The following is a 19503-nucleotide window of genomic DNA, read 5'->3' as shown; positions in this document are numbered from 1 at the left end:
TGGCTATGTTCAAGAGTAAACAAATGACATCACTGTCCATTCCAACATGCAGTCCTTAATGGGTTGACATTATTTATACAATTATTGCAATAAGGCATAACAGTAAATCTTATATTTTCTTTGTGAATAAAAATTAGAAATTACTATTTATATTGTAATAATAATAATAATAATAATAATAATAATAATAATAATAATAATAATAATAATACATATAATAATAATAGTATAATACAATAATAATAATACATAATAATAATACATATATAATAATAATGTTCTACATAATAATAATTATAATAATAGACAGCTTCAAAAGGCCGTCACTAGATGGCAGTGTTTACCACGACAAAGTGGGAGTGGTTGTGGCCATCTCCACCTGTTACATAATGACATATTTTATTCATTCTATAGTATATATCAGTTTTCTATGTTATTTATATCATTTATTATTTCATATTAGATGAACTCTGATAGATAAATAAGCTGTAGAGTTGATGATAATGAAATATTCAAGGAGTATTTTATCTTGTCTCCAGACAAACACTCGTTGGCCGCCACCGCCGTCACATATATAATGACATATTTTATTCATTCTATAGTATATATCAGTTTTCTATGTTATTTATATTGTTTGTTATGTCATATTAGATGAACTGTGATAGATAAATAAGCCATATAGATGATATAAGCGAAATTATTCAAGAAGTATTTTGTCCGGTCTCCAGACACTCTCTCGTCCACCTGCAGCGCTGTATAGTCCTTGTGGCTTAGCGCTTCTTTTTGATTATAATAATAATCTCTCGTCCACCGCCAACACCGCCCATACCACTACATAAATTACATATTTTATTCATTTTAGAGTATGTATCAGGTTTCTATGTTATTTATATTGTTTATTATGTCATATTAGATGAAACGAGATAGATAAAAAGCCGTAGAGTTGATATTAGCGAAATTATTGAAGTACTACAGAATTCCACTGGAACGGATTAATTGCATTTCAATTAATTTAAATGAGGAAAACTGACTCTGCAAACAAGCCAGTCCAGTTGCGAGGAAGGTCATGGAATGGATTAAACTCGCAGGTAGAAGTTCCACCTTGTTAGAATGTGGCACAGAAGTTTGTGGCTATAGGAGGGTGGGTGCAGGAGGAAAGAGGATTGATTGGTGGAATGATGAGGTAAAGGGTGCGATGAAAGGAAAAAAGGTAGCTTATGAAAGGTTTTTACAAAGCAGAAATGATGTATGAAGGGCAGAGTATACGGAGAGTAAAAGAAAGGTGAAGAGAGTGGTGAGAGAGTGGAGGAGGAGAGCAAATGATAGAGTGGGAAAGGCACTCTCAAGAAATTTTGCTGAGAATAAGAAAAAATTTTGGAGTGAGATAAACAAGTTAAGAAAGAATAAGGAAAGAATGGATTTGTCAGTGAAAAACAGAGTAGGGGAATTAGTAGATGGGGAGCTGGAGGTATTGGGTAGATGGCAGAACTATTTTGAGGAACTTATAAATGTCGATGAAGAAAGGGAAGCAGTAATTCCATGCACTGGCCATGGAGGTATAACATCTTTTAAGAGTGAAGAAGAGCAGGATGTGAGTGTGGGGGAGGTGCATGAGGCATTATATAGAATGAAAGGGGGTAGAGCAGCTGGAACTGATGGGATCATGACAGAAATGTTAAAAGCAGGGGGAGATATACATGTAGTATTGGAGTTGTTGGTATTTTTGTTTAATAAATGTATGAAAGAGGGGAAGGTACCTAGGGATTAGCAGAGTGTGTGTATAATTCCTTTATATAAAGGAAAGGGGGACAAAAGAGATTGTAAAAATTATAGATAAATAAGTTTACTGAGTATACCAGGTAAAGTGTATGGTAGGGTTATTATTGAAAGAATTAGAGGTAAGACAGAGAGCAGGATTGCAGATGAGCAAGGAGGCTTTAGAATGGGTAGGGGGATGTGTAGATCAGGTGTTTACATTGAAACATGTATGTGAACAGTATTTAGATGAAGGTAGGGAAGTTTTCATTGCATTAATGGATTTAGAAAAGGGGTATGATAGAGTGGATAAGAGAGCAATGTGGCAGATGTTGCAAGTGTATGGAATAGGTAGTAAGTTACTAAATGCTGTAACGAGTTTTTATGAGGATAGTGAGGCTCAGGTTAGGGTGTGTTAGGTCTTAGACAGGGATGTGTAATGTCACCATGGTTGTTTAACATATTTATAGTTGGGGTTAAGAAGAAGTAAATGCTAGGGTGTTGGGGAAAGGGGTGGGATTAAATTATGGGGAATCAAATACAAATGAGAGTTGACACAGTTACATTTGCTGATGATACTGTGCTTTTGGGGGATTCTAAAGAAAAGTTGCAAAGGTTAGTGGATGAGTTTAGGTGGGTGTGTGAAAGAAGAAAGTTGAAAGTGAACATTGATAAGAGTAAGGTGATGAGGGCATCAAACGATTTAGATAAAGAAAAATTGGATATCATATTGGAGGGAAGGAGTATGGAAACATTGAATGTTTTCAGATATTTGGGAGTTGACTTGTCAGCGGATAGGTTTATGAAGGATGAGGTTAACCATAGAATTGAAGGAAAAAAGGCGAGTGGTGCATTGAGGTATCTGTGGAGACATAAAACGTTATCCATGGAGGCAAAGAAGGGAGTGTATGAGAGTATATTGGTACCAACACTCTTATGTGGGTGTGAAGCACGGGTTATAAATGCTGCAATGAGGAGGTGGCTGGAGGCAGTGGAGATGTTGTGCCTAAGAGCAATGTGTATATACACCTACCATCCGACGTACGACTGAGTTCGGTTCTGAGAAACCGGTCGTAAGTCGAAATGGTTGTAAGTCGAACTTTACTACTGAATATCAACAAAACATTTTTGTAATGACTTTATTTTATTGTTTTATTTTGGTATTTCACGTTTTACTTTACTTTTTATGTTGTTAGTACTGTATTTTATATTGTAAGGTTTAGGATAAACACTGTGTACAACACAAATAGTTGCTTATTTCCCAGAAATTTGGCATAAAAGACACGGTTGTAAGTCGAGTGGTCGTAAGTCGAGCAGGTCGTAAGTTGGATGTAGGTGTATTATGCAGAGAATTCATAGTGTGGAAATTAGGAGGAGGTGTGGAGTTACTAAAAGTATTAGTCAGAGGGCTGAAGAGGGAGTGTTGAGGTGGTTTGGTCACTTAGAATGGAACAAAGTAGAATGACTTGGAGAGCATATAAATCTGTTGGGGAAGGAAGGTGGGGTGGGGGTCATCCCCGAAAGGGTTGGAGGGAAGGGGTAAAGGAGGTTTTGTGAGCGAGGGGCTTGAACTTCGAGCAAGCATGCATGAGCGTGTTAGGTATGAGTGAATGGATGTGAATGGTTTTTGGAACCTGACGAGCTGTTGGAGTGTGAGCAGGGTAATATTTTGTGAAGGGGTTCAGGGAAACTGGTTAGCCAGATTTGAGTCCTGGAAATGGGAAGTACAGTGCCTGCACTTGAAAGGAGGGGTTTGAGATATTGGCAGTTTGGAGGGACGTCTAAGCTGTCGTATCTAAGTGCCTCTGAAAAGCCTGATTATGTATGAGTGATGGTGAAAGTGCTGAATGGTGATGAAAGATTTTTTCTTTCTTTTTGGGTCTCCCTGCCTTGATGGGAAACAGCTGACGAGTTATAAAAAAAACTCGGAAATGGCTAGGTAGTAGGTTGGTAGACAGCAGCCACCCAGGGAGGTACTACTGTCCTGCCAAGTAAGTGTAAAACAAAAATGTGTAATTGTTTTACATGATGGTAGGATTGCTAGTGTCTTTTCTGTCTCATAAACATGCAGGATTTCAGGTCCATCTTGCTACTTCTGCTTACACATAGGTCACACTACATATGCATATACAAGCACATATATACACACCCTTCTGGGTTTTCTTCTGTTTTCTTACTAGTTCTTGTTTATTTCCTCTTATCTCCATGAAGAAGTGGAACAGAATTCTTCCTCCATAAGAGTCATAAGAGGCGACTAAAATGCTGGGAGCAAGGGACTAGTAACCCTTTCTTCTGTATACCTTACTAAAGTTAGAAAGAGAAACTTTTGTTTTTCATTTTGGGCCACCCTGCTTCATTGGGATACGGCCGGTTTGTCGAAGGAAGAAGAAACTAGGAAATGGCTCAAATGATGAATTTCAAATTTAAAACACTTGCTAATGGTGTCGTGGATACAATGCTGTTTTGATCTGTTTACCCCGTTGGAAGATATTTTGGGAATTAGTTTTGTTCATGATTAGAGGAGGGGATCCTTTTTGCACAATGATATCTCAGAAATGAACTGGCTGTTTAGCATTAATTGAATATATAAATGTACTTGTTATTATGTTATTTAACCTTTATAAAGCCCTAGAAATGCTTTCATTATGCCAGATTGCCTGCAGAAATTTATCACGAACTATAGAAAAAATTTGTAGTAGTGTATTTGTTTGTGTTTTACAGATGTGGTGCTGGGATGTGGATGTGTCAGGATGTTCTGGCCACTTGTGTCAACAACAGCCAAGTATGTGATGGCAATAAAGATTGCCCTAATGGGATAGATGAAGGACCTGGGTGTAATCAAAATGACTGTGATGGTGCAGAACTTCAGTGCTCCGTTAACTGTATGCAGACACCAAATGTAAGCTATATATGTGAAGATGGAGTTTTTACTTTGCCTAATTTATGCATTTTTTGTAGGTACTGGAACATTTGCCTTGGTTAACATGTACTACCATACTGAGCCTGAACCTAGAATTTTTGATGGGCTTTCATTACACATTAGAATTCAAAATTATATTTTTTATTAATTCCTATTTTTTTATCTCATATAATAAAACAATATTTTTATTTTGAAAAACTTCAGAGTATCTCTGAAAAAAATAGGCCTATTCTGGAGAGGGGCCTAGAGTCCTTCTAACATGGCTGAAGAACCAAGGTGTCCTTTCTTCTGCTTTTGATTCTTTTCTTTGGATGGGAATTTTGGTAATCAGTTACTTGATGATCTGGAAATATAAACACATATGCAGTATAATGTGATCCTTTATTGACAACGTTTCGCTCACACAGTGGGCTTTTTCAAGTCACAAACAGATCTACCTGGGGTGGAAGGTACGTGTTTATTTATAGTCAGGTTCAGAATGCTTAGGTCAGGTGGAGAATGCTGCATCTGATGATGTACCGAGTGGGGTTATAGAGTCTAAAATCTTGTTCTTGTTTATTTCTGCTTATCTCCATGGGGAAGTGGAACAGAATTCTTCCTCCGTAAGCCATGCTTTTTGTAAGAGTAGACTAAAATGCTGGGAGCAAAGGGTTAGTAACCCCTTTTCCTGTATACATTACTAAGTTTATAAAGAAAAACTTTCCTTTTTTCTTTTTTGGTCACCCTGTCTTGGTGGGATATTGCCGGTTTGTTGAATAAAAAAAATTGGTGGTAGATTACTTAAAGTAGTAAACAGCTTTCATGTGGCTAGTGAGGCTCAGGTTAGGGTTTGTAGGAGAGAATAAGATTATTATTTTATTTATTTATTTATTTATTTATTTATTTATTTATTTATTTATTTATTTATGTCTTTGCAAATAGTACATTGAGATTATGTATTTACAATAATGGGTTGCAATGCAAAGAGAGCCTTTATTATGCCAGTAAAAGTAGGCCTTAGACAGGGATGTATAATGTCATCATGGCTGTTTTGCATATTTATAGATCTTTTTTTCTTTCAACGCACCAGGTGTATCCCACCAAGGCAGGGTGGCCCAAAAGGAAAAACGAAAGTTTCTCCTTTTTCATTTAGTAATATACATGTATACAGGAGAAGGGGTTACTAGCCCCTTGCTCCTGGCATTTTAGTCGCCTCTTACAACACGCATGGCTTACGGAGGAAGAATTCTGTTCCACTTCCCCATGGAGGTAAGAGGAAATAAACAAGAACAAGAACTAGTAAGAAAATAGAAGAAACCCAGAGGGGTGTGTATATATATGCTTGTACATGTATGTGTAGCGTGACCTAAGTGTAAATAGAGGTAGCAAGAAGTACTGAAACCTTGCATGTTTATGAGACAGAAAAATGGACACCAGCAATACTACCATCATGTAAAACAATTACAGGCTTTCGTTTTACACTCACTTGGCAGAACGGTAGTACCTTCCTGGGCAGTTGCTGTCTACCAACCTACTACCTGTATATTTATAGATGAGGTTGTAAAAAAGTGAATGATAGGGTGTTGGGGAAAGTTGTGGGATTCAAAGACAGTGAATCTGGTACTGAGTGAGAGTTGTCACAGTTGCTTTTAACCCTTTAAGTGTCGGCAGGCCCTCTACTAAACTTGTTCTCAGGGTCGGAAATTTTTCGAAAAAGAAAATTATTTTTCTTATGAAATGATAGAGAATCTTTTCGCGATCATAATGACACCAAAAGTATGAAATTTTATGGAAAACTTATGGAATTATGCTCTCGCAAAGTTAGAGGTCTTGACGATGTTTACACATTGGCGATTTTGCCCACTTTGAGCCCTATTTTCGGCCAAATCCAATGTACCAGTCAACAAAGATCATACCTATTTCGCTAGAACTCCATTTTTTCTATTGAATGAGAACGAGAAACCACCTATTTACCGATTTCAACTATCCAATAACATGGTCAGAAATTGACAACTTTGCCAATTTCACACAAATTTCAAAAGATGCCAATTTCCAAATAGGGTCCAGAATAAACAAGACAGGCATTCCTGGCACTAAAATTTCCTTTGTTCATTACTCATGTCCCCAGGCCTCTGTTACATTTCTTTTGCTTTCCACTTTGAATTTTTATTCTCACAAAAAAATAGGAGATTTATGTTATACAGACTACTCCATTCGTGTAGATGTGGTGTAGAAATGGTATAAATAACATCAGCGCACTTGTGAAAGAATATTAGACTCGCCAGTTGATGTGTATTGGACTCATGGCATGATTTGTTTACCTTTGAATTTTGGCAAAAATCGAACATTTCTGCTACTTTGAGCTCAATTTCAAGGTACTTTTCATTGTGAAACCAATCAAAATCATCTCAATTTCCATAATATGTCTTCCATTCTATAAAATGAGACCAGGAAAACTAGAATACAACCATAAATACCATATGAAAATACTCTGCAAAGTCGCTGTTTTAAACCAAAAACGTGGTCGGAGTTTTTTTTTCTCATTATGCACTGTGTGCTGCAGGATTTTTTTTATACTGTGCACACTGACCACATAGACCCATTCTTTCATATGTAGGCCTACCAGCTTTCTCTTGCTAGATTTGAAGGCTCTAGAATTTATGAGTACGTACTAGTACAGCACCAACCCTGGCGTGCAAGCCGTACTAGTACAGCACCAACCATGAAAGGGTTAACCAATGGCAGGGTTCTTTTGGGAGATTGTAAGAGAAGTTGGTAAACAAATTTGGAAGAGTATGTAAAAGAAGAAAATTGAAAGTGAATATAGGAAAGAGCAATGTGATGTGAGAATCAAAAAATATAGGCATTGAAAGACTGCATATTGTATTGGAGGGAGGGAATATGGAGGAAGTACAGGAGGGCCCCGCTTTACGGCGTTCCGCTAATACGGTCATTTCAAATTATGACCAAAACTCGCTATACGGCTCCCCCCACCTGACTTTCTAATACGGTCACCGCGCCCCACCCTGTTTGTTTACATTCTTCGTGAGCTCAGTAAGCACTAAGTCTCTCCATTTTGTCTGGAAACTCCAAAATTTCAAATGTTTTTAAAAGTTATTTCATATTTTATATATACGTACTCTGATAATTATACTTATGTATACCTGTACTTAAATAAACTTACATACTGTACTGGCGTGCAGGTACACATTAAAATCAGTAAGAGTGTCTTATGTCTCCAGACGTCATATTAGTAATGATAATAATAATCATCGAGTCTCATTTAAATGTCGTATATTACGTTAAATACACATTTTCATTAATCCATCTATGATATTTTTTCAAAATTATATAATAAACACGATACATAACACAAAAAGATGATAAATACACCCCACAATAGAATAAACATAAATATGAGATGTGGTTGCAGACGACTTGCACAAGTGACGCCATATTAGAAATGATAATAATAATAATAATAATAATCACCGAGTCTCATTAAATGTTGTATATTACGTTAATATACACATTTTCATTAATCCATCCATGATATTTTTTTCAAAATTATATAATAAACACGATACATAACATAAAAAGATGATAAATACACCCCACAATAGAATAAATAAACATAAATATGAGATGTGGTAGCCAGATAACTTGTACAAGTGATGCCAAGAATATCATTTTCTCTAATCTAACATAAGAGAAAATGTGTTACTGGGGGTAACTATAGAAAATTATTCCTTTCGTATGTATGTAAGTAAGTTTATTCAGGTATACACAAATACAGTTACATAGATTATCATACATAACAACATATGTGTAGAGAACCTAGGATAACCCAAAAAAGTCAGTGACTTATTTCCATTGCCTTCACTCAGAGCATCATTTCTTCTCAAAATGATGTTACATGAGAATGGGAGTGTTCTTCTTTATTTATTCTACCGTATCAATGTAGAGACAACCTGTACACAATGTAACTTGTACACAAACCAGACGTGTACACTTTGTTTACAAAACTTACCTTCGCCTGGTTTGTTTACAAAACTCTGCACCTGTCCTCTCTCATGCACTCATTCTTTCTCTCTCATTTATTCGTTTTATCTCATTTACTTACTCCTGACCCTACATTAAGACTACAAATATTTTAAGGTAAGTAATGAGTGAACTGTATATACATTTTATCGCTCTGGGATGCTTAAATGTAATAGAATATTATGTGTAGGTGGGTTGGCCTGGTATGGTAGCCCGGCTGACTACCATACATACCACACTTGATTTCTTACAATAAATACTACTCATCTCACCCTAGATTAAGACTATAAATATTTTAAGGTAAGTAATGAGTGAACTGTATATGCATTTTATCGCTCTGGGATGCTTAAATATCATAGAATTGTATGTGTGGGTGGGGTGGCCTGGTATGGTAGCCTGGCTGACTACCATACATACCACACTTGATTTCTTACAATAAATACTACTTGTCTCATCCTAGATTAAGACTATAAATATTTTAAGGTAAGTAATGAGTGCACTATTTGTGTATTGTACTTTTTTATTGTTTTTTGATGCCTGGTTCTATTGCTAACTTAATATATGTTAGTGTAAACTTGTTATCTAGTGTTTGTATGCATTTGTAAGCGGAAAAAAAGGGTGTTCCACTTTACGGCGGTAGCCTGGAACCTAACCAGCCGTATAAGTGGGGCCCCTACTGTATAGGTGTTCAGATATTTGGGAGTGGACTTATTGGTGGATGATTTCATGAGAGATGAGGTTAACCATAGAATTGACAAAAGGAAAAATGGTAGATGGTGCATTGAGGCATCTGTGGAGATAAAGAACTTTATCCATGGAGGCAGACAGGAAAATGCACCAGAGTATAGTAGTATCAACACTGTTGTATGGGTATGAGGCAGGGGTTTTGAATGTTACAGTGAGGAGGAGGTTGGGGGTAATGAAGATATCATGTTTGAGGGCTTTGTGTGGTGTGAATATTATGCAGAGAATTTGAAGTTTGGAGATTAGGAGAAGGTGTGGAGTTTCCAAGAGTATTGTTCAGAGGGCTGAGGAGGTGTTGTTGAGGTTGGCTGAACAATTAGAGAAGGTGGAGAAAAATAGGATGACTAGAAGGCATGTAAATATGGGAAGGATGGGTAGGGGTTGCCTTAGAAAAGGGTGGAGGAATGGGGTATAGGTGGTTTTGAGTATGAGAGGCTTGGACCTCCAACAGGCTTGCACGAGTGTTTTAAATAGGAGTAATAGAGGCCAGTATTTTTAGCATTGAATGTGCTATTGGAGTGTGAGCAAGGTAACATTTATGAAAGGATTCATGAAAACTGGTTAGCTGGACTTGAGTCCTAGAGGTGGAAAGTACAGTGCCTGCATTTGGAAGAAGGGGCAGGGATGTTGCAGTTTGGAGGATCATCCAAACTGTAATGTCAGTGCACTTCTGGCAAAACAGTGATTGAACGAGTAACAGTGAATGTATTTTCTTCTTTGTTGGGTCATCCTACCTCAGTGGGAGCATAGTTTATAGTAAGCACATACCATCTCATTAAATGTTTATAACAACTCTTTCAGTTAGGTAAAATGAAAAAACATGTCATGTTGGACTCATACTGTCCTGATATGCACATTTCAGTGTACTGTATTTATCAAGCCAGAGCTAACTTGCTTTTCTATAAACCTTTACAGAATTTTAACATTAAAAACTCTATCACTTGAATCTCATCATTTGTAAGTAATGTTTTAGGAATGTCATGAATAAAATAAGTAAATTTTCGCTGTATTTTTCTCTTTTTGTAACAAGCATCTGAAAATTTTTCAGGGTCGTCAGTGTATATGTAATAAAGGTGAACGAATTAAGGAGGGAAGTGATACGGAGTGTGAAGACATCAACGAATGTGATCCTCCAGGCATCTGCTCTCAGACATGTGTAAACAAGAAAGGCTCATACATTTGCTCATGTGCTAAAGGATACTTGTTAGATTTTAATAAGGCAACTTGTAAAGCATTAAGTAAGTTCATCATGTTTTTATATTAGAATTTGGAATGTTGACTCTTTTACACGTGGGTGAAATTCCATCAAATAACATAAAATAAAAAATAGGTTTAAAAATGATTAAAAGCAGTGTTCCTGAGGTAGGTATATTTCATTATGAACTGAAGATAATGTTGAGTTGTATCAGCTGGAATACATTGTTTTTGCTTACCACATGTAATATATATAGGTTATTAATGATGATATTCAGCAAAAAGTGTTAAACTTATTATTCAAAACCGGAATGTAGTGATGAACTATATTGGTAGGAAAAACATGTTTTCTTTTAATTGGTCTGTATTCTGACCTATCTGCTGCTCTCTGCAAGAGTAGCATATATATCTTTTTCTAGTTTTTCTACTTAAGCCTCGGTGGGAGACGGCCAACTTGTTAAAAAAAAAAAAAAATATTTATATATATACAGTGGACCCCCATAACGATCACCTCCGAATGCGACCAATTATGTAAGTGTATTTATGTAAGTGCGTTTGTACGTGTATGTTTGGGGGTCTGAAATGGACTAATCTACTTCACAATATTCCTTATGGGAACAAATTCGGTCAGTACTGGCACCTGAACATACTTCTGGAGTGAAAAAATATCGTTAACCGGGGGTCCACTGTGTATGTATGTATGTATGTATGTATGTATGTATGTATGTATGTATGTATGTATGTATGTATATATGTATGTATATATGTATGTATATATGTATGTATATATGTATGTATATATGTATATATGTATATATGTATATATGTATATATGTATATATGTATATATGTATATATGTATATATATATATATATATATATATATATATATATATATATATATCTATCTATCTATCTATCTATCTATCTATCTATCTATCTTGTCTTGCTCATGCTAGGTATGAGGAGGATCCAAATAATATTAGAAATATCTCCTTAACAAATAGTAATAGAGCAGTGAAATGAGTTATGAGAGTAGGTAGTAAGTGCCATAACTATTGGAAAATTAAAAAGAAATATGCTAAATTAAATACCAAGATAGGACACCTTGAGCTTAGTTCTGCTCCTGTAGCTAGAAATTGGTGATTATAAGAGGATTATAAGATTATAAAATTGGAGAGAGAGAATGTGGAAGAAGTGAATTTTTCAAATAGTATTTGGGAGTTGACTTGTCAGCGGATGGGTTTATGAAGGATGAGATTAACCATAGAATTGATGAAGAAAAAAAGGTGAGTGGTGCATTGAGGTATCTGTGGAGACAAAAAAATTATTTATGGAGGCAAAGAAGGGAATGTATGAAAGTATAATGGTACTAACACACTTATATGGGTGTGAAGCTTGGGTTGTAAATGCTGCAGTGAGGAGGGAGCTGGAGGCAGTGGAGATGTCGTATCTAAGGGCAATGTGTGGTGTAAATATTTGGAGTGTGGAAATTAGGAGGAGGTGTGGAGTTACTAAAAGTAATAATCAGAGGGCTGAAGAGGGGTTGTTTAGATGGTTTATTGATTTAGAGAGAATGGATCAAAGTAGAATGGCTTGGAGAGCAAATAAATCTGTAGGGGAAGGAAGGAGAGGTAGGGGTTGTCCTCGAAAAGGTTGGAGGGAGGGGGTAAAGGAGGTTTTGTGGGCGAGTGGCTTGGACTTCCAGCAAGCGTGTGTGAGTATGTTAGATAGGAGTGAATGGAGATGAATGGTTTTTGGGACCTGACAAGCTGTTGGAGTGTGAGCAGGGATTTAGTGAAGGGATTCAGGGAAACTGGTTAGCTGGACTTGAGTCCTGGAAATGGGAAGCACAATGCCTGCACTTTCAAGGAGGGGTTTGGGATATTGATAGTTGGAGGGACTTCTAAACTGTCATATCTCAGTGCCTGTGCAAAGACAGTGATTATGTATGAGTGAGGTGATAGTGTTGAATGATGATGAAAATATTTTCTTTCTGGGGATTTTCTTTCTTTTTGGGTCACCCTGCCTTGGTGGGAGACGGCAGACTTGTTAAAAAAAAAAAAAGATGTAATAACTTGATTTGGGCATTTTGAGAGGATGGAGATGGATGGGATGACAAAGAGGGTGTATAAATCTATGGTGGAAGACAGTCATTCCAGGAATGGTTGGAGGGGAAGGGCAAATTGGAGGCTTCAGTTTTAAGGGCTTGAGCATCCAGCAGGCTTAGGTGAATATGTTAAATAAGAGTGAATTGAGATAAGTGACTTTTAATGGATATGCTGTTGGAATGTGAGCAAGGTAATATTTATGAAGGGATTCAGGAGAAACTATTTAACTGAACTTGAGTTCTGGAGGTGGAAAGGACAGGAGCTGCTGTCTGAAGGAGAGGTTAGTATGTTGCAGTTGGAAAGTAATCTGCATTATGTCAGCACACTTCTGACAAAACAACAATTGAATGAATGATGGTGAATGTGCTTTCCCTCTTTTTGGGGTCATCCTGCTTTATGGGAGATGACTGTTGAGATAAAAATAAAATGACATACTCCATTGCTGTATCCTATGGTATCACTTAGTTGTAGTTGAAAATGGCTGTCATTCTTTATTTTAAGTTCTGTTTAGTACTGTATTAAGAAACAATTCCCATGTATATTGTTGTTAGTATTCAGTTGCATTTATTTGTTATGCATTATTTGACTGTCCACAAAGCATGAATGGTTACGGTATTTAGTAGTTGACAAGTTGCTTGCTCTTGAGCACTACCACAGACTGAGTTATATTACACCATATAGCTCTTTCATTTAGACAACTATTTGCAATCCAGTTGGATTTTCACATGAAGTCAGTGAGGATATATGGTAGTTATGCTTTGGAAACAAGCTTAAATCAAATTAGAAACTGTAATACTACCTCCTCAATGACATTCTTCTTCTTTCAACAAACTGGCTGTATCCCACTGAAGCAGGGTGGCATATCTACTTAAATATTTGTGTCTTCCTTGGCCTGTAAAAATAACATTTTGGCAACTGTTGAGCTGATTCTTGGTGATTTCTTGGCTACTCTTATTCACACATGCCCAGAACTCATAAATATTAACTAGTGAATGGTGAGAAACTACTTAAACTAAAAAATGAAACAACTAGTATGAGAAATCTTTATTTTGGCTTCAGTTAGAGATCCTCTTCAGCAGATGTTCGGAGAGTCTCTGACTAAAACTGAAATATACAGAGTCTTTCTCTTGCTTCATTTTTAGGCACAAATGGTTGCCCACCTTTTGTACTTTGGCATGGTAGTTATTTTCTTCAGCTTATCAGACCATTTATTACTCAAGGCTTATTATAAATTCCGTATCTTGTAACTATAAGTATAATTATTTTTTGGTTAGGTTGTAAGGCCATACTCATGCTTTTTTGTTTATTGGATTAGTTCATTCATGAGAATCAGTGGGATGGTAATCAAGAATGACTTTGACTTTATTGCTGTAATTGGTATAAAGATAAACTCATGTTAAGAGTTCAAAACTAAGTATTATTTTATTATCATAAATCATTAACTGTTATTGTGATGGTAAATTGGGAGACTTTGTGCATTAAATTCATTAGGCACCAGTATCACACTTGGATCAAGCAGCCATCACTATTGACTGCACCAAAAATTGCTTGTGGAAAGGGCCCTATATTTTCAAATGGTGATCACTCACTTGCCTGTCCTCTCACTCATTCTATAGCTTTCTCTCCCACACTTTCACTCAGTTTTTTTCTTTATGGACTTTAAAGCTTATCTAGGAGTTCTCCTCCATATTTAGGAGTCCTGCAATCTTTGGTCCTGGACCTGTTATTTCCCATTGATTGTAACTTTAATGAATGGTAAGGACTTACCATTTATTAAAGTTACCATTCTTCCTCACTCTGTCACTCTAGCACTTAATATTTGTTTTCTCTTGCTGTAGATCGATCACAGGCTTTCCTGGTAATGAGCAATCGCCGTAGCATCTTGATAGCTGACCTACACCAGCGAAACTTAGAGCGAGTACCAGTATTGGTGGAAAATGTTGTTGCAACGGCCTCTGATATGAAAAATGGCACCCTCTTTTGGTCGGATATGAAAGTCAAGCAGATTGTAAAACTGGAAAAGGGTGGTCAGCCGGAAGTGGTAAGCTAATGTCATGTTATTTGTTAATGGTTTGGGCATCATTGCTTAGGACTGAACCTGGGTCTTCAGGTTGAGTCAGAAGTGTTACCAATGTGCTTGGCATTTGGTTATGAATGAATACATTTGCCCAGAAAATTACTATTGCAAGAGAGGTGATAATTGGTAGATGAGTTGTCAGTTTTTATATGTAATGTTAGGATCATTGGTCTCAGATTAGGCATCCTAAATTAAAAAGGAAATATTACAGTAATAATAATAATAAGAATTATTGGGAACATTTAGTAAAGCAGAGGTAAGTGCATACTTCATTTAAATCTTGCCTCTGGCAAGACTGATGGAGTGAATGGTGGCGAAAGTATTTCTTTTTCTGGTCACCCTACCTTGCTGGGAGATGGTTAGAGTGTTAAGGGAAGAGAAGTACTGTATATTGACAAGTATACTATGTACAATATCTGTCATCAATATGCACATGCATAAGTACACTTTTAGAAGACTAATTGCCTGACAATTTTGAGAAGTGAAATACAGTGGACCCCTGGTATTCGATATTAATCCGTTCGTGAGAGCTCATCGAATACCGAAAATATCGAAAACCGAATCAATTTTCCTCATCAAATTAATCCGTACAAGACACCCAAAAGTATGAAAAAAAAAATTTTACTACATGAAATATTAAGTTTAATGCAATAGAATAATTACAATAACAATAAAATAATTGACACTTGCCTTTAATGAAGATCTGGTGATGATTGATGGGATGGGAGGAGGAGAGAGGTGCTAGTGTTTAGAAGGGGAATCCCCTTCCATTAGGACTTGAGGTAGCAAGTCCTTTTCCGGGGTTACTTCCCTTCTTCTTTTAATGCCACTAGGACCAGCTTGAGAGTCACTGGATTTCTGTCGCACAACATATCTGTCCATAGTAGCCTGTACCTCCCGTTCCTTTATGACATTCCTAAAGTGTTTCACAACATTGTCAGTGTAATAGTCACCAGCACGGCTTGCAATAGCTGTGTTAGGGTGATTGTCATCAAAAAAGGTTTGCACTTTAAGCCACATTGCACACATTTCCTTAATCTTTGAAGTAGGCAACTTCTTCAATTTCTCTATCCCCTCCTCTGAAGCAGTTTCCTCAAGTGGGGCCTCTTGCTGTTGAAGATGATCTATCAGCTCATCAGTGGTTAGTTCTTCATTGTCCTCCTCCACCAACTCTTCCACATCCTCCCCACTAACCTCTAACCCCAAGGACTTTCCCAATGACACAATGGATTCCTCAACTGGCATAGGATTCTCAGGGTTAGCCTCAAATCCTTCAAAATCCCTTTTGTCTACACATTCTGGCCACAGTTTTTTCCAAGCAGAGTTCAAGGTCCTCTTAGTCACTCCCTCCCAAGCTGTACCTATAAGGTTTATACAATTGAGAATATTAGAGTGATCCTTCCAAAACTCTTTTAGAGTCAGTTGAGCTTCTGTGGTCACTATAAAGCACTTTTGAAACATAGCTTTTGTGTACAGTTTCTTGAAGTTGGAAATGACCTGCTGGTCCATGGACTGCAGGAGAGGAATGGTATTAGGAGGCAAAAACTTGACCATAATGAAGCTCATGTCCCTAGAAAGTTACTCTGCCAAGTCTGTAGGATGACCAGGGGCATTGTCTAATACCAGGAGGCACTTAAGGTCTAATTTCTTTTCAATTAGGTAATTTTTCACTGGGGGCAAATGCATTGTGTAACTAGTCATAGAAAAAGTCCCTAGTGACCCATGCCTTACTGTTTGCTCTCCACATCACACACAAATTAGCCTTGAGTACATTGTTTTTCCTGAACACTCTGGGAGTTTCAGAGTGATACACTAATAAAGGCTTCACTTTGCAATCACCACTAGCATTGGCACACATGAGAAGAGTAAGCCTGTCTTTCATAGGCTTATGTCCTGGGAGTGCCTTTTCCTCCTGAGTAATGTAGGTCTTGCTTGGCATTTTCTTCCAAAACAGGCCTGTTTCGTCGCAATTAAACACTTGTTCAGGTTTCAAGTCTTCACTGTCTATGTAATCCTTGAATTCCTTCACATATTTTTCACCTGCTTTTTGGTCTGAACTGGCAGCCTCACCATGCCTTACCACACTGTGTATGCGACTACGATTCTTAAATCTTTCAAACCAACCTTTGCTGGCCTTAAATTCACTCACATCAGCACTAGTTGCAGGCAATTTCTTTACCAAATCGTCATGCAACTGCCTAACCTTTTCATAAATGATCGCTTGAGAGATGCTATCTCCTGCTATCTGTTTTTCATTTATCCACACCAATAACAGTCTCTCAACATTTTCGTACACTTGTGGTCGCTGTTTCGTAATCACAGTTGCACCTTTTGCAAGAACAGCTTCCTTGATTGCCATTTTCCTGGTCGCTATAGTAGAGATGGTTGATTGGGGTTTATTATACAGCCTGACCAGCTCCGACACACGCACTCCGCTTTCGTACTTTGCAATTAGCTCTTTCTTCATTTCAATAGTCATTAGCGCCTTTTTTCTCGAAGGGTTGGCACTAGAAGCTTTCTTGGGGCCCATGGTGACTTATTTTGCAGAAAGAAGCACCAAAAACAGTGATAATATGGATAATATGGAATGTACCGAATGTATCCTTAGACGCGCGCACACTGGCTGGCTTGTAAACACTGGCACACACGGGGCAGTTCAGGCCACACGTGGACACGTCTCATATGAATTGTATCGAATACAGGGTTTCCGATCGGATACCGAGGCAAAATTTTTGCGATATAATGCATCGAATACCGGATTTATCGAATGCCGATGACATCGAATACCAAGGGTCCAGTGTAGCAACTTTTGCATGCAAGATGGTACCCTTCTCTATACTGCCAAAAACATGGAAGATTGGCTACATGTTTGTGATATATCATTCTTTCCTGACTGGCCTGGTAACTTACTGAACTTTAATCCAGTGAAAACAAGTGGAACCATATTAAGCGTAAGCCTTGTTGCATGAACGTGTCTTCTATATCCAAACTCGAGTTCCACTGAGCAAATGTGAGAGGGTATTGACTCCTCTGTCCTCCATAATATAGCTTATCAGTGCCTAAGAGACATAAGGAGTGCATCAAGAGGCAGGGAAATCTTATGGAAATACTTGATTAGGTGAGTAATCCATACATATTTCAGTATTTTATTATTAAAACAATATATTGTTTTGTACGTTCTCATTATCTGTGTGATTAGTTAATGTGGGTGCATGTTTATGATGCCTACTGTAGATAAATTTCTTCGTAAGAGGCTGACTGTCAATGAGAATTCTTCCAATACCTTAATTAAGACCTTGGGTAATACCATGACCAAGAATTCAATTGATACCTTGGCTAATACCTTGACCGAGGATTTCATTGATACCTTGACCAAGACCTTGGCTAATACCTGGGCCAATACCTTGACCAAAATTTTGACCAGTACCTTGACCAAGAATTTGACCAATGCCTTGGCCAATACCTTGTTAGCGAATTTGCATCACCCATTCCTTTTATAAAGAAAAATAACCACATTTCTCAAATGGAGATAAATTGACTATAGCAATACAGCCTCTCCTTACTTAACCCTTTCAGGGTTCATCCTGTAGTTCTACTGTTTTGAAGCCAAGGTCCAAACCATAGAACTATGCCAAAATTCTAGCAGCCTTAAATTTAGCACGAGAAGGCTAGTAGGCCTACATATAACAGAATGGGTCTGCTTGGTCAGTGTGCACAGTAAACATAAAAATCTGGGCACCCGTATGACATTGTGGGAATGCCGTCTCAGTACACCTTGTTCACCATGCCTCACGGCAAGGAAACTCTCACTCCGAGGCGAATTGGGACTCTCCTCTTCCTAACTGATAGTTCTGACACTGATGGAAGTGGATCTAAAGAGGAATTCTATGGTTTTGAACCATCTGGTTCATTCTATCATATGTTACAATGGTACCATATAGTAAAGTGGTACCATATCATACAATGGTACCATATGGTATAATGGTACCATATGGTACATTGTACCATATGGTTCAGGGACCCTATTGGAAATAGGTCTGTCTGACTTTTTTTGGGTTATCCTAGGTTCTCCACACATATGCTGCTATGTATGATAATCTATGTAATTGTATTTATGTATTTATAATTTTTTTATTAACACACTGGCCGATTCCCACCAAGGCAGGGTGGCCCGAAAAAGAAAAACTTTCACCATCATTCACTCCATCACTGTCTTGCCAGAAGGGTGCTTTACACTACATTTTTTAAACTGCAACATTAACACCCCTCCTTCAGAGTGCAGGCACTGTACTTCCCATCTCCAGGACTCAAGCCCGGCCTGCCAGTTTCCCTGAATCCCTTCATAAATGTTACTTTGCTCACACTCCAACATCATATCAAGTATTAAAAACCATTTGTCTCCATTCACTCCTATCAAACACACTCACGCATGTACGCTGGAAGTCCAAGCCCCTCGCACACAAAACCTCCTTTACCCCCTCCCTCCAACCTTTCCTAGGCCGACCCCTACCCCACCTTCCTTCCACTACAGACTGATACACTCCTGAAGTCATTCTGTTTCGCTCCATTCTCTCTACATATCCGAACCACCTCAACAACCCTTCCTCAGCACTCTGGACAACAGTTTTGGCAATCCCGCACCTCCTCCTAACTTCCAAACTACGAATTCTCTGCATTATATT

At 37.6% G+C, this 19503-nt stretch overlaps 1 protein-coding gene across 2 annotated transcripts in view; it reads left to right on the top strand.

Annotated features, from left to right (window-relative positions):
- Positions 1 to 19503, top strand: part of mgl (low-density lipoprotein receptor-related protein megalin) — a 611193-nt gene that overhangs the window by 177692 nt on the left and 413998 nt on the right. For both annotated transcript variants that reach the window (XM_070084278.1, XM_070084279.1), the window contains exons 17-19: positions 4477 to 4654; positions 10488 to 10677; positions 14583 to 14785. In XM_070084278.1, the coding sequence (XP_069940379.1) occupies positions 4477 to 4654; positions 10488 to 10677; positions 14583 to 14785 (571 nt within the window). The remainder of the gene's footprint in view (positions 1 to 4476; positions 4655 to 10487; positions 10678 to 14582; positions 14786 to 19503) is intronic.

This window comes from Cherax quadricarinatus, chromosome 12, assembly GCF_038502225.1.
Source record: "Cherax quadricarinatus isolate ZL_2023a chromosome 12, ASM3850222v1, whole genome shotgun sequence".
Classification (NCBI taxonomy): domain Eukaryota; kingdom Metazoa; phylum Arthropoda; class Malacostraca; order Decapoda; family Parastacidae; genus Cherax; species Cherax quadricarinatus.
This window is presented reverse-complemented; position numbering and strand designations above follow the sequence as displayed.